This window comes from Atractosteus spatula, chromosome 7 (genome assembly GCF_055471065.1).
Source record: "Atractosteus spatula isolate fAtrSpa1 chromosome 7, fAtrSpa1.hap1, whole genome shotgun sequence".
NCBI lineage: Eukaryota > Metazoa > Chordata > Actinopteri > Semionotiformes > Lepisosteidae > Atractosteus > Atractosteus spatula.
In genome coordinates, this window is record NC_142712.1 from 48,970,841 (window position 1) to 48,993,984 (window position 23,144).

At 44.0% G+C, this 23,144-nt stretch overlaps 1 protein-coding gene across 4 annotated transcripts in view; it reads left to right on the forward strand.

Annotated features, from left to right (window-relative positions):
- The window catches only part of rnf111 (ring finger protein 111), a 46,994-nt gene that overhangs the window by 17,606 nt on the left and 6,244 nt on the right, over nucleotides 1-23,144 (forward strand). For 2 of the 4 annotated variants that reach the window (XM_088921638.1, XM_088921637.1), the window contains exons 3-7: nucleotides 5,372-5,498; nucleotides 14,099-14,259; nucleotides 16,308-16,502; nucleotides 16,824-17,161; nucleotides 20,109-20,352. In XM_088921638.1, the coding sequence (XP_088777764.1) occupies nucleotides 5,372-5,498; nucleotides 14,099-14,259; nucleotides 16,308-16,502; nucleotides 16,824-17,161; nucleotides 20,109-20,352 (1,065 nt within the window). The remainder of the gene's footprint in view (nucleotides 1-5,371; nucleotides 5,499-14,098; nucleotides 14,260-16,307; nucleotides 16,503-16,823; nucleotides 17,162-20,108; nucleotides 20,353-23,144) is intronic. The other 2 variants (XM_088921639.1, XM_088921640.1) reach the window with 1 other exon arrangement.

Below are 23,144 nucleotides of genomic sequence, written 5' to 3' on the forward strand. Positions count from 1 at the left end.
TTGCTTTTTGTAGGGCCACAAATGCTTGTTATTGAAATGCCTTTAAATCCAGCATTAGGAAAAATGTTTCAGGCACTTCCGAAATAATTGCTTGGTAGTGTCAATACCCTACAATTGCAGTTGCTTTTTGTTTATGCATGTTTTCCATTTATCACCCTCCCCCCAACAATAGCTTCACTGTGCCACTTGACAGTAGCGTAGACTCCATTCAAGAATGCAAGAATGCAGTGCCTGGGGGAAAGGAACTGTGCTAACCAGCATATAGACCATGGGAAAAAGGTCAGCGGTGAAGATACGGGTTTGCAGAGCTACACCACAGTCCCTGTGGAATTCGGGACTGACCAAGTAGCAGTGCCTCATGCCGAATTTCCAGAGCTCAACATGGCAGTGGGAGCTCTTGTCTGGTGACCAGTGTAGGGAGTATTTGTGCCCCACCTCCAAAAATGTTCTTACCCCACAGCCTTGTGAGTTACAGCGAGGTTATCTACAGAACCCTGCCAAATTAGAAGGAACTGGTTTAATGGAGACGCAGTACAGCTCTGGCAAAAAGTGTGCTAGCTTGGCCTTGTGGAACATGAGGAGCTGATGCAGACGACCATGCAGGAGGCATTCATACAACGAATTGGGTAGTTCCACTCTTTCGATTTGGGTTTCTGTTGCTGTATGTTTCAGCATAATAATGTTAATGCATAGGTCTATGTGAAACCTATTTAAAATAAGAGCTATTTAACTATCCTTTCCTGGTGTCTATTATGTGTTAGTGCCAAAAGAACTCGCATTATAGCAGGAAGAATGAAAATGCATGTCACTTCTTTGAAGGTGTTCCCTTGGAGTTTTGACTTCCAACGTTAGGGGCCCAAAGTGTTTCCTTTTGATCTCATTTCGGATGCCTTATGCCCTGGGCAGTGTCTCCCTTAAGAGATCCAATCTATTTAAACCTCTAGCAGCTAGAAGAACCTTTTTAAAAAAAACGCTGCAAGACCATTCCCAGAATTACGGTGTTTTTCCATCTAAAGATTACTCATTGTCAAATTTGTGTTCTTTTTCTCATTTAGATTTTATAGCATTTGTAAATAGAATAAATACTTGGCCTGTCAATCGAAGTAGATAGAACATGCAACATACTCTACCTTTGTTTGTGTGGCTGAAAAGCCCTGGAAATGCAGCAGTGCTCCTCTCTTCCAGGATAACTGTTAATAGGTGACCTTTGAGTTCTCCTCAAGGCTGTAGAGGTTGAATGCCCCAAGACACTGTCTGCGTAATTACATTTATGTAACCCTGAAGCCTGTTTTTTAGAAGTGTAAGAATAATCTTCATAGCATTGTAGTGTTATTCCATGAACAGACACAGTGAGGCTTTGTTTACAATTGTGAGTCCTAATACCCAGCAGATCACCTAAAGAGAAGTGTTCCTTGAGAATTCTGACATTCTCAAGAGGTATAGCTTCTGAGCCATGTGTTTATTTATTCTTTGTTTTCTTAGAAATAGACATTTCCTGCCCCTAAATAAATAGACATATGTGTGAATATGTATAACCCTGGCCTAATTAGGGAGAGAAAACACTGTAGCAACTGTTCATTTTAATCGGAGCCGGGATTGTTGGGGTTCTCCCCTGTGTCTTCTCCTCGTTGGCGTGACAACATGCTCCTTCGTGGTTCTGTGTTTAAGCTCTGCTTTGAAGTCTGAATCCAGACTTTTTTGTATGGCTGTGACCCCCACCCTGAGTGCGGTAAGGGGGCAGGTTAGAGATTACCCAGCTGACGTTCTGTATAGTGTCCTCTGTACGGCTACCTTGACTGACCTACATGCAGCCCTTGGGGATAAATTGAGAATATGAAATTATAGCTGGTTCAAAACCCTGGTCTAAACAGTACATAAAAATATTTGGAAAATTCTAGTGCTTAAACTACCTCTTTTTCATTCACAATGATTTAATCATGTGTACACTAGAAATGAATATGTTGTGGTTGTTCTACCTGATTTAGCTGGTCAGTACAGTAGAGGCTTTCTGGCAGTTATCAGACGGCTGGTATTTTTCACGTACTGCCTCATTAGACCCCTTTTGATGTCCGTAAAAGCTGTTCTGTGTTTTCTGAAATCCCTGGGCAGATTCTTACACGCGTGATTGCAAAGACGTGTGGTTTCATTTTTCAGTGCTTTTTTTTTTAGTCTTTGACATAGGAAGGATTACCACCATAGCAGGATGCCTTATTATTGCACAAGCTGTAACACTGCCGAGCTGTGTGTCAGCTCTGCGTTTGAGATTTTGTGATTCTTTCCCTACATTTTTTTCTGCGTTAGGTGTAAAAGCATTGTCCCTTCACTGCTCAGTGATCATCGTCATATTTGTTACATGCAGCTTTAGAGGGAAATGTGATTGCTAGTTTTGCCCATTTGGTTGCGCGAATACAGCAGCTCGTTCTCTGGGGTTTCTGCAGCACTGAAAGCAAGCTGAGAGGATCAGTGAAGAGGAGCTTTGTTCATGTTGCATTTCAGGAAATTCCCCAGTGATTTCATCACGCGTTCATGATGTACGATTAGAGAGGGGCTGTGGTAGGGGAGCAGGCCGTGCTGAGGGAGTGGAGGGTTCTGTGGGGGTTGATGACTTTGCCCAGCACCCCTGGTCTGTGACTGTGATTGAGTTGTCTCTGTTAGTGTCTCTTTTATTCCACTTCGGCACTCCAGTACGAACCTGTGAAGACAACCCGTTGTGACATTGTGTAGTGCATAAAATTAAATGGGTGCAGAATTTAGTTTGTAAAATTAAAATGTGTTGAGGAGAGAATTTTATGCTATTTTAATAACTGAAAATAGCACTTAAAAAGTCGTTTCAGCTGTTGTTTTAAAAAAACAACTATCGTTGATCAAAAAAACAATTAAAGTTTCACTCGGGCAATCCTTTTGGATGGAAAAGAGCTTTGTAAATTGAAGGAATTATTAAAAGAAACATGAGAAAGCAGGTTCATGTGTGCCATCTTGAAACATGCGTTGTGTTTTTACCATCCTTGATAATCCTTGGATGCAGTTCCTGTTCAGAAATGCCTGTAATGGTATTGCAGGGAGTCAAATCTGTGTGTGCACCTGAAGAACACATTTGTCACCCAAGCCAGGGGAGCTGTAAGCAAGCAGTTTCCTGCCAGTGCTGGGAATGTAAAAATTGTCGATCTGTTTCTCAGAAAGAGCTTAGCAACTTTTCGTAGAGCTGTGGGGCTGAGGGAGGAGGGACTTTAGGTTGTACACAAATGAAAAGATGGTACGGGCATTTTATCGAATTAGTGGATGTGCGGGAAGAGAATAAACCGAGGCTCCAATTACACTGTCTCCCTGGTGTAGTATTGCTGATATATTGGAAAGTCTTCTTCCTTAATATAAGTGTTTCTGAGTGAAAGTTCTGAAAGCCTGGAGAGAAGAGGGCTGTTTTATTTTCAAGGAAACCACTTTTTTCAATATTTTTTGTTAAACTCACCCAATTTGGAATAGCATATTGCATGCTTGTCTTGGCTTGCAGCTGCAGACCTGGTCCAGCTCCCTCGAGAGGAGAGGCGCAACCTTCAGAAACAGCACAACTCGCCTGTTCTCCCACTTAACGGTACTTATTGGGTCGAGCTCTGCCTGTTGCACTCCGCTGCTTGCAGAATCCCAGTCGCAGCTGGCTCATGACATGAGCCTGCCTCAAACCCGCATGCATAGAACTAGCCCTTCATTAAATGGCAAAGTCGTGATCACTGCTCAGTTTCACTCTGCTCGGGTCCTGCATGGTACTTGAGTTGAATGCCTTTACCACTTCAGTCACTCAGGAGCCCCCCATGGACACCATTTGTGCTGCTGTTGATTGTGTGTTCATCCATGTGTTTTTCTGAGGGATGACCATATATGATGCATTGGCATAGTTAAACTGCGAGGTTCCTGTTTTGACGTGAGTAAAAACGATGATTGCAGATTTAAGTGGATTTTTGTTATTGGATTTTTTTGGTGGTATATTAGTGATTGTACAATCCAAAGACTGAAACTAAAAGAATACCAGTTTCGTACACCTTATTCCAAGCTAATATTTTGAATGATTTGCATAAATTAGAGAAGAGGAATATTTTTTACTTAGAATTAAAAGGAAACCATATGGTTTGTCATGTACATTAGGTAAACAGTTGTGCCTTTTGTCTGAGAACAGTAAAACGGTTTTGATGGAAACTGTGTTGTGCATGATCCGATTGCTTGCTGGTGTCTGTGGAAATCATCCCAGGATCACTAGCTCCTGTTGTAAACTATTCTGGAGTACGCTGTCGTTCGAGCAGCAAAAGAAGAAAAAGCGAAAAGCTTGATGACCTCTGCGGAAAGAAATCCAGGTTAAACGTGTATCCAATCATCCTTGGGCCCAGAGTTACATTATTTTCTCCTTGTAATCCGATGTGTTGGAGAGGAGGAGAGAATTAGGTCACGTTCTCCGTGGTGAAATTGGAGTGGGAGAAGGAGGGGGGCAGTAGCAGGCAGAGCGAGGGGCTTGTTTGATGGCTAGCTGGAAGCGGCCTGTGCGTTTTTAGGGGGTGGTATTAGCCGTGATGGGAGAGAGCTCCCCAAGCCACTGCAAGTCAGCACTGGAGAAGGGAGCTGCAGACTCGCTCGGCCTCGAACGCTCGGTGCCACGTGGGAGAAGGTGTAAAAATAACTCGTAAAAGCAACAGCGCATGTTCTTTGCGGGGAGCAAGGCTCGTTCAGCGGCTCGGGTCTGAAAGCTTGATGATAATTATAGAGCGGCAGCAGATGAAGGCAGAGAAAATGTCAAACTTTTTTTTTTTCTGTAAGCTTCAAAGACGGTTTGAGCATGCTTTAACATAAGAGAAAAACCTGTCCCAAGCATGCCTCCCCTTCCTCGAGCAAGAGGGTGCAATGTTAGACCTGACTTCAAAGTCAGGTGCTTCATGATGTTTTGCAGAGTAGGCTCCCTAGAATGTCTTGAGAGTCATTTGGGCTCTCTAATCTGGACTCGGACTTGGAAGGAAATACCCACTGCCTCAATTCTCAGGCTGAGGGCTTATGTAAACTCCAAGACAATCCAGCATGTCTTCAAGAAGAAGTAACAAATATTTCACCCCAAGATTGAGTAACGTATAAAATCGGCATTCTTACGCAGTGCTAAGATTTGCTTTGGTTAGTCTGTTCTGACAGAGTCGTAGTGCATTTGTTGACCTGCACTTCTGCCTGTTCACATTAGTATTTAATAAAAGCCTTATCTAGTTTGATTTGGGAGGTTCCTTAGAGATTGTTCCAACTTTCAGACCTCCCCCCCACCGTCCAGAACAATTCAATGTGCTGAATCCGTGAGACAACTCTTTCCACTCCCCTGATCTGTGTTTTTATTTGCGTCTTCCTGCAGGAGCCCTGGACGAGGATGTGGTGGTCATCGAGGCCACCCCCGCCCCGCCAGTCCCCGCCAGCGAGGAGATCAACGTCACCTCCACGGACAGCGAGGTGGAGATCGTGACCGTGGGGGACAGCTGCAGGTGAGTTGAGGGTGAGGTGATGGGGTGTCATGCTTTTCCCCGTGCCTATGTGCTCATAACCTGCCCCCCCCATTCATCAAGGAAGCCCACCATGATGTCAAAATCAGGGACACGCTGAAGATCTGACACTAAACAAAATCATCAAATGCGCTAAATATGTGGACGTTATTCACCATGGGTTTTGACAAGTTTTTATTTAGTCATTCAGACATTAATCTTTTCATAATTTCTCCTTGTTTAGTACCACACCTTTTTTTGTGTGTAGTTGCTTGTTGTGGCATTTATATTTTCAGCTCAATCCATGGTAACATCAAACAGGAAACTTTTTTGCCTTCATGCTTCTTTATTACGGTGTTACTCTGCCAGCCTTTGAAGATATCAGGCTACCCAGCCAGGAAAAAGACTGATCCTGTCAGGACCTCTTACCATCTCAGCCCAGGGTTGTAGTAGCCTGAGCCAAGCATTCCTATACATTGTTCAGGAATGCTACGGAGATGGATGTGTCCCAGCAACTCTTCCTTGTGCTGTGGGACACTGCTGTGTCTCCCAACCACCATGGTAGATCTCAGTAGCCTATTACTAACGTTAGGACGTTAGAATGGCTATACCACATCCACGGCAGGCATGTGGGTAATCCTGCAGAGAAAGGGAATCTCTCAGGTCCTTGATCCAAAATGTTTCAATGAACTAATTATCAGGGCTGATATGAATTAACCTTTGTTATCAAAGCTTTCAGAAAGGGGTGTTGTAAATCCTGTTTTTTGTGGTATTGTTGATTCAGTCTGACATGCAATTTAAATAGGCAGGACTGGATTGTGAATGCATTCTTCAGGCACTTCTAAGACGGTCACAGCTGTTGCTATAGCTGTGTGCTCTGAGGGCAAGCCTCATCTAGTAATGGGGAGACTGAGCTTACCAACCCCCCGCCCCTGGAAAAATTACCATCCCACAAGGCCGATTCATCTTCTGGAGATGCCCTTGGGTCACAGCGTTTCCCTTGCTGGTATGAACCTAAGATCTTTCAAAAGTCCCTTTATTTGATTTTGAGAAATGACATTGGGGACATTAAATCCAGGTGATACAATACAATCGACATTCTCACCTTTTTGCTTTGTCGAAGTCCTCCAAGCAACGTCAATTCCTGACGCATGAGAATAAGTACCAGTTTTCCAAATTCTGTATATTCATATTAATTTGTTCAAATTATTTTTTCGATATGATGCGTTGATTTTTTTCCCCTTACGACCAAGCCTGTTGTGTATTTATTTATATAAGACTTTCATTGGTCATCAAGTGTAGAAGACATCAGAACAAGAGGCCACGTGGTTCTTCCTTCTGCGTGTTCTTCTGGGGTTTGGATGGGTGTGATGTAATGAAAGGTTATAAAGGTTACTGAGATTGCCGGATTGGCGGCCGGAGCCAAGAGTCCGCTGTATTAACTCCCAGCCCTGCTGCTCAGGGGAGGTGCAGAAAGGCGGCTCAACAGAGCGGGCGCTAGGTGTGGGGCTGTGTGGCAGTGTGACTGTACTATCCGGTAGCATTCCACTCGGCTCGCTCTTCTCCTCCCTTTAATTGTTATTGAGGTGCTTTGGTGCATGGTACTTAAAATCATTTCCAACGGCTTGATTCCATTATCCTGCTCAGTGGTTCCAGAAATAGCTGGGCTGACAAGCTGGCCTGCAAGCAATGTCACTTTGTCAGCCCAGATTAATTGCTTTCTGTTTGTCATGTGCGTCTTCCTCTCCAACCAGCCTGGTTTTGAGGCGAAAATTACCGGTAATGGAATCGGTAATAGGTTACTTTTCCTGCCCCCCACTGTGAATCCATATCCCTGTACATCTGCTTGAGAGCCTTTTTTTTTTCCACTCGTTTTTCACAAACGAAGGGGAGCTGCGATCAGGCAGCATCTGTTCTTTTCACAGGCCTGAGCACAGGGGCCTGTCATTTGATAGCGCCCCTGATTCATGAAGGGCATTCACGTTTCATTAAAATTTAAGCTTGCAAACCACAATAGAGGACCCCTGCGTCTGTAATATATTTTTATTTTTTATGATACCGATATTCATGACAGTCACATGTCCTATGTGGTAGTGGTGTAATACCACCACAAGCCTGTGTACCTTGAAGAGTCAGGTTAGCACACATGCACAGACACAGGCTACATAGCTGGTCTGATTAATTAACAACTTAATACTTCTATTATAAATTTAATTAGGTGAATTGTTTAGTTTACTGCTGAGGTCAGACAAAAAAACAAAAGATTCCAGGCCCTCCAGAGGTTGAGTGTGACAACCCTGCCCCACACGTATAAAATATTAATTGGTGTCATTCTGATGCTATATTTTTTACATCTGTTTAGCTGTGAAAGTTCGGTTGAGAAATCTGCTCAAATTGTGTGAGGTCTGTGAGAATCTGGATCAAAACAATCAAGCAGTGGGTTGCTCTTATTTATATTAGATTGAGCCTTTTGACTTCCAATAGTTTTTTTTTTATTCCCTGACTCAGTGGCTGGTCACCAGTAGCTGTTTGAGGCTGAACAGGAGTAACTTTACAGGAAATGTGTTCCTCCATGTTGAAAAACAGATTTTGGTAGTCGTGGAGACGGTTAAAATTGTTCACAATCTTAAGACTAGGGTTGCTGTGTCTTGTAAATAAAATAAATGAAAGCTAGTAAGAGCTGGCTGACTCGCTTTTCGATCCTGTTAACATTTGCTTCAGACACCAGAACCTTGATAAAAACCCTCAATCCACAGAAAAGAAGACAAATGCCACATATTTGTCTTTCTTCCCCATAATGTTTTACGATTCCAGTACAGGGCAGAACCTGTAAATGAGTGAGCCTTCTTAATAGATCTTAAAATTCAGTGAAGCCGCATACAGCTGGCAGAAGAGGGGGACTTGACTTGGTTTTAACTTGCACAGCCCTTGACGCTCATTTACAGCTTCCCTCTCCACCAGTATCCCAGTTCACTGCAGAATACAAAGCCAAGAGAAAAAAAGACCTACAGGCTGTAAAACCATTTTGCAGGAGTCACATGAAGTAAGGGGTGGCGAGTGTGTTCTTTCCTTGATTTCCTGACTCATCAAAGCCCTGGTAATGTGTGTGGAATGCTGAGAGTGGGGTCTGAGGTGGGGTTTAGTGGTTCTAGGGATACTAACCAGAGACTCTGTGCTACTGGAATGTGACTGACCGAGGTTACAATGTGGGTAGGGCCTTTTTCCTTCTGGACATTCAAGAGGAACCAGACAGCACATCAAGTCCCTGCCTCCCCCATCCTTGTCAGAGTTTCTGGCTGGGGTGGGGGCTATGAAGTGTGGTGTTGAGATGCAAGTGCCTGGGTTGTTTTTAGCTGTGCTGTTTCTGTCTTTCTGCCCTGCCAACTGATCTTTCTCCATCTTGGCTACAGAATCTCGTCCTCCTGGCTCTGAGCCTCACTTATGAATCTGCTAGCAAGTCAGGATCTCTCTGGGTATCCCCTGCATCAACGTGACCTGTGCTCTCTCACTCTTTTGGAGACTTTCTTTTGACATTTGCACATTTTGCAGATTTGACTACATTCTTCCCAGTTTTCCAAAATTAAGTTTATATAGGAGGTATCTTATCATCCTAACCCGTTAGCATCATCGTCTTCAGCTGTAGCATATGTTTTTTTTAATGAGTTAATGAACATTGTCCAGATTAAATCCTCTTTACCAAGGATGATGTCAGGTCAGTATCTTGACTTTCTTAAACCAGAGTGAAGAACAACCTGAGCATCCCGTTTTAAAAGGAAGCTGGTGACAGATTCAGACCTGTGAGACCTGTCGACTCAAGTTGCATGAACTCCTCGGTTGTTTAAAGCTCGTTGTGTTTTAAGTTTTTCAGTTAAGCTCCTCTCAAAGTTAGCACTTCCTGGAAATGGATGCAGTGTATGCTTTTAAAGCATGGAAAGAGGAGCAGGAGGGTCCAGTGGTATCTGAGGATCACACAAGGTACCCTGACCCATTGTGAATGCCTGCCAGGTTGTTCTGACCCTTTCAGGACGTTGGCGGGTTCAAAGGTCAGGAAATGATCATTGAAGTTGTCTGCTGAAAGAACCTTTGTTTACAAATCAGGGAGGCCTGAGGGTGAAAAGTGGTGTGTGTGATGGGTCTTCGTAAACTTTGTCCTTATGAGACAATGCACAAACCCTCCCCCGTAGACGGATTGCTGCTCTCTGTTAGCAAAGGTATTGAAAGGAAAGACATCTAAATTGAAGAGATCAAGGACGGCTCTCGTCTGCTTTGCTACATTTGTGATGAGTGATTTTTAAACCCCAAGTTTATGGATAATAAACACATAATGTGTAAGTTATCATTTGCCTCATAGTGCTGTAGAATGGCATTTAACAGCGTTCACGTTATGTAACATTTTCCTGTTAGCTTGCAGGAAAAAAGATCCTGATGAGGATAAATAGTTTTAAGGGCCACTTATTCAGTTGTGTTAATGGAACAATTCTCAACAATTTGGCATACCGATGAATTTAATTCTAAATAAAATGTATTTGTTTCCCTGGAACAGTTTATTTGAGGTAGTAAATTGCTGAAGGTAGTCCTAGCTATTTCAACAAGATCCATTAGAATAAGCCATTATTCATGGGGGGCTTAAAAGTGTTGGTGGGAAATTTCTCCCAGTGAATTATGGATGCTTTTCTGAACTGTAATATTCCTTAGTGTGGGAGACCTTTTTTTAATTTTAGTTGAGTGGTGTACTTGTATTTGAGTGGGGTATTTATGGGATTGCCTTATAGTTTAACATCATTTCCCATATGAGAAGCCCTTAATCAACCTATCCAACCATCCATCCATCCATTTTCTAACCACTTCACCCTGTTGGGGGTTGTGGATGAGCCGGAGCCTATCCTGGCAAGCAACGGGCATAAGATGGGGTACAACAGGGATACCAGTTGATCGCAAGGCATGTATGCAGACACACATGCTCTCACACCGGGCCCAGTTTTTCCAGAAGCCAGTTAACCTACCAGCATGTCTTTGGGCAGCGGGAGGAAACTGGAGCACCCGGAGGAAACCCATGGAAGCACTCCAGGTGCGGGATTGAACCCAGGACCCCAGTGCTGTAAGGGCCTTTAACCAGCCTATTGTTTATTTTTTTTAGCTGCCAATTTCAGCACTGAAGTGAGATTGTGCATCAGAAACCATTTAAAATCTAACGTGGAGCTGCACAGATGCAGTTGTGTGTGGTAATAACATGTAGTTGCTTGCAGCAGTTAAAAAGCTCACTTTTTTTTTTTACAAAAAGCATACTTGACACCTGTATACCAGGGCATGTGTAAAATCCTAGGACCTGTTTCGCTTGTAGTAGCAACACAGTGGGGCTCCTGCCAGTCCCTTTTGTGTATCCCCCTGTGCACCACAAGTCCGTAAACACAGGATGGTAAAGCCCAGCTGTTGCCAAGCCTTATCCTTTGAGACCGCTGGGCGAAATTTGTTGTGTAGATACGACTGCTCGCCAAATTCCAGCTGCCTGCTTATGTTTATCACTCTCCACTTCCCTTCCTAAAGACTCGTCGTAAACAGGTATTCCAAAATAATCCCACATCTGCTTCTTAGCAATTAGGAATTCCCCAGGTGGGGCCGCCGCATTGCTCTGGGAACCAAACATGAACCAATTAATGAGCAGCCCCATGCTTCTCGAGCAAGGGGAGCACGTAGCCCACCGGGGCACATTAACTGATGTGAATGCAGTGTAGGCATTCCCTGCAGGGCCGATGCTGGATACAGAATCTTGGCTCTACTTCATCACGGCATCCGCAGCAGAGCCGACTGGAACCAGGCGTGTGTGTGTTTGTGCGTGTGTGGAGCCGAGGGCACGACTTCATAACATTCCAAACTCCCACTGGCCATGCACCGGCCCCAGAGAGGGGCAGAGTGTTGAGCGCAGGGTAGCAACCTGGTGGAGTTAGGGCAGCAACTCAGGGCTCTGAAGGTTTGCAAAAAAGGAAAAGAGGAGGCGGGCTGATTAAAGGGAAAGTCAGCAAACATCAGTCGGAAGGTAGATTAATGCGTTGTGTCCTGTATCACAGCATGAAAACTGTATGAATGCGTGATAACCCAAGTGATTCAGCTGTCACAGGGAAGGTAATGACACTTCATAGGTTTAATCTAGAGTATTGTGCATGATTTAACAGTAAGAGACCATTTAAAAAAAGCGGAAGCTTTAAACCATGTAGGCCTTTCATTATTTTTTCCCTTTGATGTCGTCATTCGTATGATTTCCAGCAGATGATAACGTATGGTATCAATAACCCTTCTCCCTTGTGTGGAGGGGATAGAACAGTCTTTCACTCCAGTAATTGTTAAAGAGAAGAAACAATAGGAGTGAATACGATAGCTCTCGCTGGCCTCGCAGGATTTCTCCCTCTCCGCCCCTCCTTCCCCCTCGCAGTTAATCATTTTGTTATGATGCCTTAATGATGCAATCTGCGGTTAAGAGGTTAGAGCCGCGCGCTGGGAGGCCGGGGTTAATTCCCTCCGCAGGCCTCGCTATCTGACGAACAGTACTGGGGAGCCTCCTCCTTCTCACAGCATTCATCCCAGAGGTGAGACGGGGGGGAAAAACACACACACACCGCACGACTCGGAGAAGCAGGACAGCTCTACTTCAGGTGCATTTAAATCCACAAATAATCCAATATAAACACAGCACACACAGCGTGACTAGGAGAAGCCAGACAGTTCTACCCCGGTTGTTTAAATCCACAGATAATCAGATACAAACACAACATGCACAGCACGATTGAGAGAACAAAGACCACTCTGCTTCAGGTGTGTTTAGATCCACAGATCAGATATAAACAACACACACAGCGTGACTAGGAGGAGGAAAACAGTTGTACTTCAGATGTGTTTAAATCCACAGATCAAATCTAAATACAGGCACACAACGAGGCCGCCGTCCCCTGAGTTAAACACGAGAGACAGAATGAGCTCTTCTGCCTTTGTCTGTCCGGATAGACCAGCAGGTTTGAAGACTGTACCCCTTACCCATCCCATGAGTTTGGCTGGACGATGTGGAGCTTCGTGCTGCGATGTGACGTGCGCTCACCCACCATCCCTGGCCCAGAGCCCTCACCGTACACTGCTCTGCTCTCAGCTCAGGCCTGCCTCCATTCCACAGACTGTTTTGGAGGCTGTGCAGCACAACCAGTACAGCTACATCTGACTTCAAACTGCTTCGTAAACTCAAACTGCTTCAAACTGCTTTCTGAAACAGTTTTTTTTTAAATTTCTTATTGTTTCTACCCCCCAGGCCTTTACTTGTGAGCTTTCAAGCTTAGCTGTCTATGGCAGGTGTGGCTGTTGATTTTCAAGCCATATAAGCCAACAGAAACTTGCCTAACTTTATTTTCCAAAACCAATCACTTGTTATTTTTTGGTGTTTACGTAACATGCCAGAAAGGAAATGAATGAGTAAATAGTGATGGTATACAAGAGGTTTAAAGTGATTTAAAAAATACATAAACAATCTTGAAATGTTATGACAGAGTAATCAGAAAATGCTGTTTAACACTGTCTGTAGTCTTAGACATTGCAAGCAAAATTACTAGGATGTGACATCAGTATTGCACACTTCAGGAATACAAACTAGGATGATCTCATCACACTCCCTGCATTCATGACATAAGCATGGTCCAAAACACTGGTCTGTTCCAGGGTGAGCAGGCTTCTCTTTTTAATCATTTAACCAAGGAGCAAATTGGATGTGGAAAATAGTGTTTACCTTAAACCATCTGTTCCAAATCTAGGCTGCAAAAGTTAGCTTTTGCGGGCCTTTCGGCAGTTACGTGATAAAATGACGTTTCCTGAAGTTTTCAGGACTTCAGAGTTGTTTTTTGTGCTGCTGTTGTTGGTGTGACAAAAGAGTTAACCTGTCTCTGGGAATCTGAACTCTGGGCAAGGGGAGTCATGCCAGAGTTGTGTGGAGTTAACTTTTCTCTCCAGTTCCTTTCAATGGATGTCTGCCAATTCTTAAATTATCTTTTAATTACCATTCTCCCTTTCCACCTCGCAGGCACGTTTATTCACCAGCATATCTCCCCTGTCTTTGTGGTCTCTCCTCATAATCTCTCTCTTAGCTTCAGAGTCCCAACCCTTCTCTCAGCTCAGGAGACACTCTTCCAATATGCCATTAAGGAGGCTTGATAAAGGATGGAATTTTTTTCAGGAAAGCCTGTTCTCTACATGGCTTAAAAAGAGGGTACCTGCAACAAAAACCTCATGGCAGCTATGTCATTTAAACTTCTGTAGCAATGTTTAATTATCGAGTTTATTCTGTGGTTTATTCATCCCGGACTCTTGGGTGCATAGTGGAGAATGCCTTGGGCTAAAACTTCACTAAAACTTCATTTTTTGAACGTATGTCTGGTATTTTAAGGAGATGTTAAATATTTAAGAACAGGGGAGTTCCCCAAATGTTGCTAGAGGGAAGAAAAATTCAAGACGTTTTTCATTTTCCTGCTGCAATACTAAAATCTGACGGAAGGGCGTTGTCCGGACCCCGAGGTTGGCGATCGGAGCCGAGCGTTGCCCGGACTCACGCGGCATGCGGTTTGCCTTCCCAGGTCTCGCTCGGCTGGGGGCCACTCGCGCTCGCACTGGGGCCCCGTCTGCAGCTCGCAAAGCCGCGCACAGGACCAGCGCAACCGCCACCGCCTGTCCACCGTCATCCAGCCGCTGAGGCAGAGCGCCGCCGAGGTGGTGGACCTGACGAAGGACGAAGACGGTAAGCCCCCCCACCGCCGCTCTGCCTGTGACCCTTCAGAAAGGGGGTGGGGGGGGGTACCAGAAACAGGCCATTGCGGGCAGGGGAGGCAGCTTCTGCTGCTCCTTCTGTACCGCTATTTTTGCAACTTAACGTAATGAATGGCAAATCAGGTTGAAGGGAGAAACAGGCCACCTTCAGGAAAAAAAAACGGTCACTGGGCTTCAGCTTAATGAAGATGACCTTCAAGCCGTGGAGCAAAACTTCAGCATGATCACATTTTCATCGCAGAGCTTGTTGGACAGTAAGCAGACAATGTCTTCTCAAGCCCCCATTCAGAGAACCTGCTAGGATCCGTCCTTCCTCTGACTTTCCTCATGAGCAGCTGATTACAGTTGTCAGTACAGCTTGCCGTGATTGAATTAAAAGACCCTCTCCCGATTAACTGCTTGTGTACAGTATTGAAGCTTATTTGCAAGTAGGTGTTGCTAGCCTTTTTGGACAAAATGAAGGGCTGTTTTGTTCCTGAAACTGAGCAACATTGAGGTAGGGAAGCATTAGCATCTGTTTCAATGACAGGGCCCACTGGTTGTGTCCTTAATGATTGTGAATCAAAATGGACACATGACTGCTCCGTTATGTATAGGCTGCCAGATCCCCAGTTATTACAGATCTGGCAAATTCGAAAAGACCAGGGGAGGGCGAGGGTTCCAGCAATAGTTCATTGCAGTTAAGTATATTCCTCCTTTCTGCCTTCCGAGATTCATTTTCACAATGGAAATCTCTTCTCTGTCTCGTATACACCTATCACAAAATATAGGGCAAGAAGGACTTGTAATAGAAACTGAATCCCAGAGTGAAACATGTAGCGAATAGTTCCCACTGTGAAACAGAATTGGATTTCTATTCCAGCAGTAAAATAACCCCGACTGGCAAACGGAATTGTAATTTATTTTTCGTATGTGCGTATATAAAATCCCTCTAGTCTGATCTAAATGAGTAAATGACTTGTCAGATTCTCATATTACGCAGCGTGGGATTAAAAACGTTAGATGTCACATTAAATAAACTAATTTGTCATAACTCAGTTTTTTTTTCAGTTTTTCAGTAGGATTAGCTTTAGTATGTGCGAATTAGGTTTTGTCGCTGTCGTTATTTTTTTGTTTTAGAAATTCAATTAAATCAATTAGCATTGTACAGATACAGCTATTTACATAAAAATGCAATGTGCACAAGCATGAGTAAAAGTGAGATGGTAGATTAATCCATCATCTCTTATAAAACCACATAATAACCAGACTTCCCCTCTAGCAACTGTTTGGATGTTAAAACTTCAGTCAGAGAAAATACAGCATTGATGGGTTTCTTGTCCAGAATGAGTATGGTTTCTATTATTATTTTTTAAATTTACAATGCAATTTCCCGTCAGTAAATTAACACAATAATGATATTTTTTAGATTGAACACTAGTCCAATTCATTAAACCCGAACAAAGTGACATTCAGGACTATTGAAAAGTCTGTAAGGCAAAAATCCAAGCGTCTCCCCTTTCAATCCATGTCTTTAACGCTGCTGGCTATAAGCACATCATAACCTGTTTGCTGCTGTAGTGTAGCTTGTTTTACCTTTTACCTTCAGTGTTTTACCTTCAAAGCTACATGCTCTATTGAGTGTAGTCTGGGCTTTCTAGGGTAAAGAAATGGGGAAAACGCACATTTAGGGTTCTAAATAGTTTAATTTTTATTACCTCCTCAATTGAAAATACGAGAGTATGGCCGTCTAATTATAACAAGTGCTGTATTGGCATTTCTTTGAGGAGGGGTATTCATTTTGAATATTAAGAAAACCAGATGCTTTACTAGAAAGCTAATGAGATGTGTTGCCTGTTTTCAAGGCAGTGGAAGCCATCACAGAAGAAAGTGCTGAACGGACAAACCTGTTTACCAGCATAGGTCGCTCTGGATAAGGGTGTCTGCTGAACATTCAACAGCTATAATAATAGTGACTGTAGTGGGGGTTGGTCAAAATCCTGTATCAAAAACAGTTTTTTTTGTCCTGCTTTTTCACAGATCTCACAGTAGTGCCAACAACGTCTGACAGCGGGCACCCCCAGCCTGTCAGCTCCTCTTCCAATAATGCCTCTACCTCAGAGCAGCCCCTGGACAATGCTGCCCCTGGCCCCTCCACCAGCAGCCATGCCTCTGCGTCCGAGACCATGCTGGGAGGGCCTGCACACAGCAGCACAGCTGGCCCAGCGGCAGGGGGTAAGGAAGGCCCCTGAGCTCACGGGGCACACTGGGGCGCGCTGGGTAGGAACAGGATCAGGACACCACCATGCCCTTCTCCCGCGTTTCCTCTTTCTGTACCGCTGAAACTGCATGCTTCACGCTCCCTGGGAGAGTGATCATACCTGTACTTGCATGTCTCTAGATATGGTTCACTGAATTTGAGGTCTGCATAATTATACAGTGCATCCAAGCTCTGTTTTTAATCCATGGTATAGAGAACATTGGTTTGTTTCTTTTATTAAACATTTCTTGTGGAATGTAATTGGTGTGTAACATCTTTGTCTCTGTTTGTCTAAGATGACACTAGAAGAGGCTCATCCACCCTGGCAGGGGAGGGTGCAGGACCGGCGATGCCCAGGCTGCCATCTTGCTGCCCTCAGCACTCTCCTTGTAGTGGACCCTCACAGGGGCACCTCCCACTGAGCCACAGCCACTCCAGCTGCATGCAGGCCCAGTCCCAGCCAGCCCCGCAGCACGGCCACTCACACCACTTCCAGCACCACCACCACCACCATCACCACGCGCCCCCGCCCCCCCTGCCTTTCCCGGAGTCCAGCTGCCCCCTGGAGAGGCCCACCGCCATGCCCGCGCCCTGTGGGGCTGTTAATGCCTCAGGCAGCCAGTACCATGACCAGGTAGGCATTATCTGCTCTCTGCCCTCTTTTTCCTGGTGGCCATAGCTCATAAGACCACGGGTGATCCCCCACTGCCAGCAGGGCATCAGTGGTGGTTGTGAGCTCAGCACAAGCAGTAGCCAGTTGAGCTGGTGGACAAGGTCAGAAGGAGTTAAGAAGTTGCCCAGATTTAGGAAAAAAATAGTGTTGGTAATTTACAGTTATCAGGCATGCTTCGGTTACTATGCATATCTGAATTGTAGAACCTTGTAAGCAAGTTTTTTTTAAGAAACAGCTGGATGAGATCCTTGGATCAATAAGCTTCTACCAAATTAGGGTGGATTGACCGGATGGCCACCTCTCATTTGTAGGCTTAAATGAGTAAAATCATTTTTAGGCAAAGCCGCCTGTTTTGTCTGTCACTGCATAGTACCTTAAGGAACCTGAAGGTGTGACTTTACATGGGTGTTTTGGACTGATTTACAAATCAGTTTGTGTTGTGAATTCCAGTTTGGTTCTGGTAGGAGGGGTTCAGATCATAGTGATGTATTTCAAGTTCAGGCTGTTAGTGTAAGGATCTCCTTTTCGTGTGTACCACTGGCAAAGGGGGAAGTATTCATGAAAGAGAATTCAGAATATGGGAGCTGTTTGTAGATGTGCAGTTTGACAGAAGCTTTGAAAAGAAATGATTTAACCTGGAGATCTGGGGTTTACGTGTATCAGAGAAACCTGGAATTCAAGAGTTCATTTTTGTATCTTGGGTTCTGATTGGAAATCAAGCTTCTGAGGGCATGTTGAGATTTATGACCTTTGCCCTACATAGAGGTCTTTGTGGATCTTTTTTTCTGTAGCATTGCATGAAGCGAGAGCTCTTATGAAACCACTGTGCATGCACCTTGATCTTCCATTCATGTGCATCTTCAGATAAATAAATAATGACTTGTTTTCTCATGCTGCATATTGACTACATTCCAGTTATAGGGAACAGCAGCACAAGATCTTGGTGGAACATTCATTTTCAGAAATATGTCAGCCAAGTTTAGTTTTGATTGCCGTCCTGCTGTGACGAAGGAGCATTTATACCTCTCAAGTAAATCCAGATCCTCAAAGTGTTCATTACTGAATTTACTGATCGTGCTGTGTAAGGCAAGTCAGTACAGTTTTCTCCCTTTAATGCAGAATTCTGTCATTTCTATGTCAGTCAAGCAAACGACTGATATAGCAAAAATAAAGCACAAAGTCATTCAGATGAATATGTAAATTATTTATGATGAGCAATTACATTCATTAGGAAATCAGGTCTAATAGTGTTGTTCCTGCCACAGTCTTTACAGAGTTTTCTTCCAGTTTTTGGTGCATTAAAAGAATTTGCAGAGTGCATGACTACAAGCCTGTGCAGGTGCACATTGTTTATTAATGAAGCTGCATGTCTTATAATGTCACTCTGCTCACGAATGCCAAAAGATAAAAATCATATGCAGTGAATATTTTAATCTTCATCCAAAAATATTTGCCATCATTGCTTTTTTTATAGAATACCACGTGAGATATACAGTGGCCCATTTCAAGTCTAAAAAAACTGCACCATTAATTCGTTGAAAAAAAATAATTTGCCTCAGTTGACAAATAATTTATATTTCAACAAAACTGTTCTAAAGAAAACTGCTGGAAGGTTCTCTGTAAGCCAGACAGAGCCTGTTATGAGATTAACAATTCAAGATACGTATATGAATAATTCAGATTCTGCTAATTGCTGAAGCTGCTGAATTTTATTGTTTACGATGAAACTTTGCTCCCGGATCAATAAGGCTTTTTAAAATGTAATGAATGTAGGCAAAGAGGGGGATGGTGTCTGGAAGTTAGGTTTGGGGGCTCTTTTCCTCCTTTATTTAAATGCACTGCTTCAAGACTGCTTTAATAATTCATTTATGGATATGCATTCCAAAATGTGTCAAATTTTTAGCATAGAAAGGAAGTGGTTATGTGTTGAATACATTTGAAGACGTTCCACACTTTGATAAAGTAGCCACAAGCTGCAAATGCCCTCAGCCATTACAGATGCACATACAGTTGTGAGCCATATTGCCAGAATGGGTTATATAGTATGTATAATACATCAAAGTGTTCAGACCTGTTTAAAACAGGACAGATTTCTCCTTGAATGTAAAAAAAACCCTCCACTGGTACGACAGTATTTTCTCTCATTCTTTGATTATTTATTATTTTCATCTCAGCCTGCTTTAGAGAGGGATCTGATGATGAGCTCTATTGTTACACTGTTTCATATATAAAATCCATGACGTTTTGTATATTGTTGTCTTGAAGCTGAAAGATTCAGTCACTCCAGAGATGAAAGGCAGCCTGGCGATCTGTAGCCCTGTAATGCGCGCTGGCTCGCTTTCATGTTAAACTTCTGTCTCTGGCGCTGATGGTATCTGAATTTATAGATTTTGATTTTAAAAATGTTCTTTAAAAGAGCCCTTAGCACTTGGCCATATAGGGTTCATTGGCAAGCCTTAGAACTCTGGCTTTTAACAACCCCTGAGCATCATTTCTGCAGGAGTTTTCATTTCGCTGGCGGGAGTTCAACAAGATGACTCCTTTTATCCTCTTTCTGCAGGTCAGGCCCAGTCATAACAGGTTCTCTCTTCAGATATGACCTAGGGAGATGAAACAGGCAAATTATTTCATTAAGTTACACCTTAACATACGCAGGAAAACAGACCTATGGTTTATCATATGCATGGTTTTTCACTTCTGTTTTCTTTTGCTGTCTATTAATGCTACCCAGCACAAAGAATTGCATTATTTTATTGCACGGACTTCCACGTTTGCCTTGTACTGTAGCTGTGGAATGACACAGATTAATAAGTAATGAATTGAAACGATGAACTGTATCTGCTGTACTTTGCTGCGGGTGAGCGTTCCTGCCCCGTTGGTGATGAGCTGTGGAACTGGTGCCTTTCAGCAGACCCTGCCTGTGGACTTGAGCAGCAGTGGGGTGAGGAGTCACGGCGGCAGCAGCTTCCACGGGACCTCGGCCTTTGACCCCTGCTGCCCCGGATCCTCCTCTCGGCCTGCGGTGTACGGCTCTCAGGCGGCGGCCGGGCCCAGCCAGCCGGTCTCCGTGGACAGCTATGGTTCTGGAATGGTGGCCCAGCCCCAGCCGCAGCCCCAGCTGTCCTCCTGCAGACATTACCTGCACCCCTCATGTGAGTATCACTTCCTTATGTGCACCTGGGCCACACCGCCGGGGGGGGGGGCAGGGGGGCAGGTTCTTCAGGAAGATGAGGCATTAATCAGTGATCTGGGTCAGAAGAACTTGGGAGATCTGCTGGTCAGACGCCCAGGTGGGTTATCCTAAGGATCACCAGGTTCTGAAAGGGTGGTTCTGGGAATGAGGGCAGCATGACCCTTGACCCTCCAGGCCCACATTGTGTCCACTTCCCTGACCAGTGAGCACGTCAGAACTTTGTGTCACCAAGTGGCATGTGTGCTGATTCACACTGGTGTTGTGGTGTTGCTCTGAAGGAGCAGGTAGATTCATTTATTAGATTCACACAAGTATTAAGGGTTATGCCCCTTGAGCTAAACCAATTTTCTGCCATTTTCTAAAGGATGTACAGTCACCCATTGTGATATGCAGTTTGCTTTGAATGAACTAGTCTCGTCAGATATAGATGTTCAACTCACTTTGGCAGTTACTAACTTTAATGTTTTAGTTCTCTGTGCTACCTTTATTTCAAACCAGTGTTTTTTCAGTGACTTTCGGCTTTTGTTTCCAAAAGCAGCGTTTTGGCTGTGGAGCCTTCTTCAGGCGTGAAGGCTGAACTCAGACCTGAAGAAGGCTCCATAGCCAAAACAGTGTCACTTTCCTTTCAGCATGGAATAAATCTTTACCTGTATTTTTGACTATTTCTTGAACAGATCCACCAGATCTGTTTTGGGGGTTTTCTTGCTGAATTCGACACTGCTGAGTCCTCTGTGAGCATCAGACCCTATGACAGATAAGAGTAGAGGCAATAATGGGTTCTTGACTGGTAGTGCGTTTAAGTAAGGTACTTGCTCGGTTTGTTCCAGTAAAACGCCCCAGGTGTGGAAAAAGTGTACAATCCCTCATTGTCTTGATAAAAGCTATCTATTTTCCATGCCGCTCAGCCTGACCGCGGTTTGCATTGCCATTGAACTGAACTGGACACTTCCGCTGAACCTCCCCCGCCGCCCCAGCACTCCAGTATCGGCGTGTTCGATTGGCCAGTGTTGTTCGGGTCGTAGCATTCCTTGACCCCATTGGGCGCCCCGTGCCCTTGTTTGCCTAAAAGCCATTTGCGAGGCCGGAGGGGGGACGCGTGGGTAATTGCGCAGTTTTTGGTCGTGGGAAGGTGATCCAAGTGCGTGAGACATGACTTCTGTGGATTCGGCTTGCTTCTGTTTGCCTTTAGCTGGCTATCCAATTTACGCAGGTATGTTTGTTTTGTGCTCTTTAAGTAAACTTAACGAGGGAATTCTACCTTTTCATTTTAAACTTTGTAGCTTTTATTAAACCGACGCGTTAGTGCCGCTCTGTTTAACCCGACTGGATTATTAACTTCACAATAAAATAATCGACTGGGATATCTATAGATGAAGTCGTCACATAAAGTGCTAGTAGATTACAGTTGATATCGCTTACCTTTTTTAATGCGACTAACAGTGTTTCGAAGTAGTGGGGTGGGCTTTAAAAACGCGCGTCCGCGGCGTGTGTAGACGTCCACATTGATTGCCTCCCGGGCATGGGCTAGGCTTGAGGGAGCGGGGTGTCCCGGGGCCCGTGGATGCTCAGGCAGCCGATGTATTCACACAGTAATGTCACAGTGGGTGGCAGACTGCGTTCAACCTCTTCATTCCCCACATGGGGGGGAAGTTGTGCGGTTCCAAGGGCGACAGAACCGCATTCTCTCAACTTCTGCCTTTGTCAAGTAAGAGCGTTAGAGCATGAGACGATGTACCGTAGTTCCTTATGGAGTATGAGTGATGAAGGTATATATAGGACATCCATCCGTTTTATAGCCCGCTTTATCCAATACAGGGCTGGGGATCAGCCGGAGCCTAACCCGGCAAGTAACGGGCTCAAGGCAGGGTACACCCTGGACGGGACACCAGTATATCACGGGACACACGGACACTCATGTACAGGATGTACATGTGCACTCATGGGCGATGTACAGGAAGTGTAATTTCCGTTTCTGTAAAGGCTGTGGTCATGCTGTGCCTATCCTCGTTATCGATCACTGAAATAAAGGCTTATAACCCAGAGCCTTTAGTATCATGCGGAGTCCATGAACTGGGTCCCTTTCAGTGCTGCTGTAAAGACTGTTCTGTTAGTATTTAGAAGTAATCTTAAAATATGACATTCCTTGTTTTGGTGTATAAATAATGTCAGTGAAATTAGTCTATACCATTGCATCAGATCTGCCCTTTTGAAATGTTAAATAAAAATGGGTTGTTTAGGAATTTTCAGGTGTGGTCTGTAGTTATTTGCACTGTATTAAGTACTCTTTTGTTCACAGTGCCCCATACATCTGCTTAATGGAATATTTAATGGTGTTCCAAATAAGTTTGTGCTTCATTAAAGCTTTAATTATTTTTTTAAATTACACTAATTTTTGTATTACGCTAAGGAATATTAGGCTATAACTAGTTACCTTAATTTAAAAGTTTTGCAAATCAAATGGAGTCTTGCATTCCTACAGAAGTTATAACCAAGGACAAACCTAAAATCTATTACTTGAAATATTTAAGTTGATATTTTGAAATGTATTTTAAAGGTTTCTGCGGGGAAGAATATAGTGTTATAAAGGTTGGTTTTGAAGATCTGTTTAAACAAGTTGACTTTCTGTATATACTCCCCTAACAAAACCTAGCACGCTGAAAATATTAGTTATGGCTAGTTGGCACTGTCCTGGTTTACATTGTAATTTGACTGTCGGGTCTTTTCAAAACCTGCTTGCAAAGCAGCGAAGCA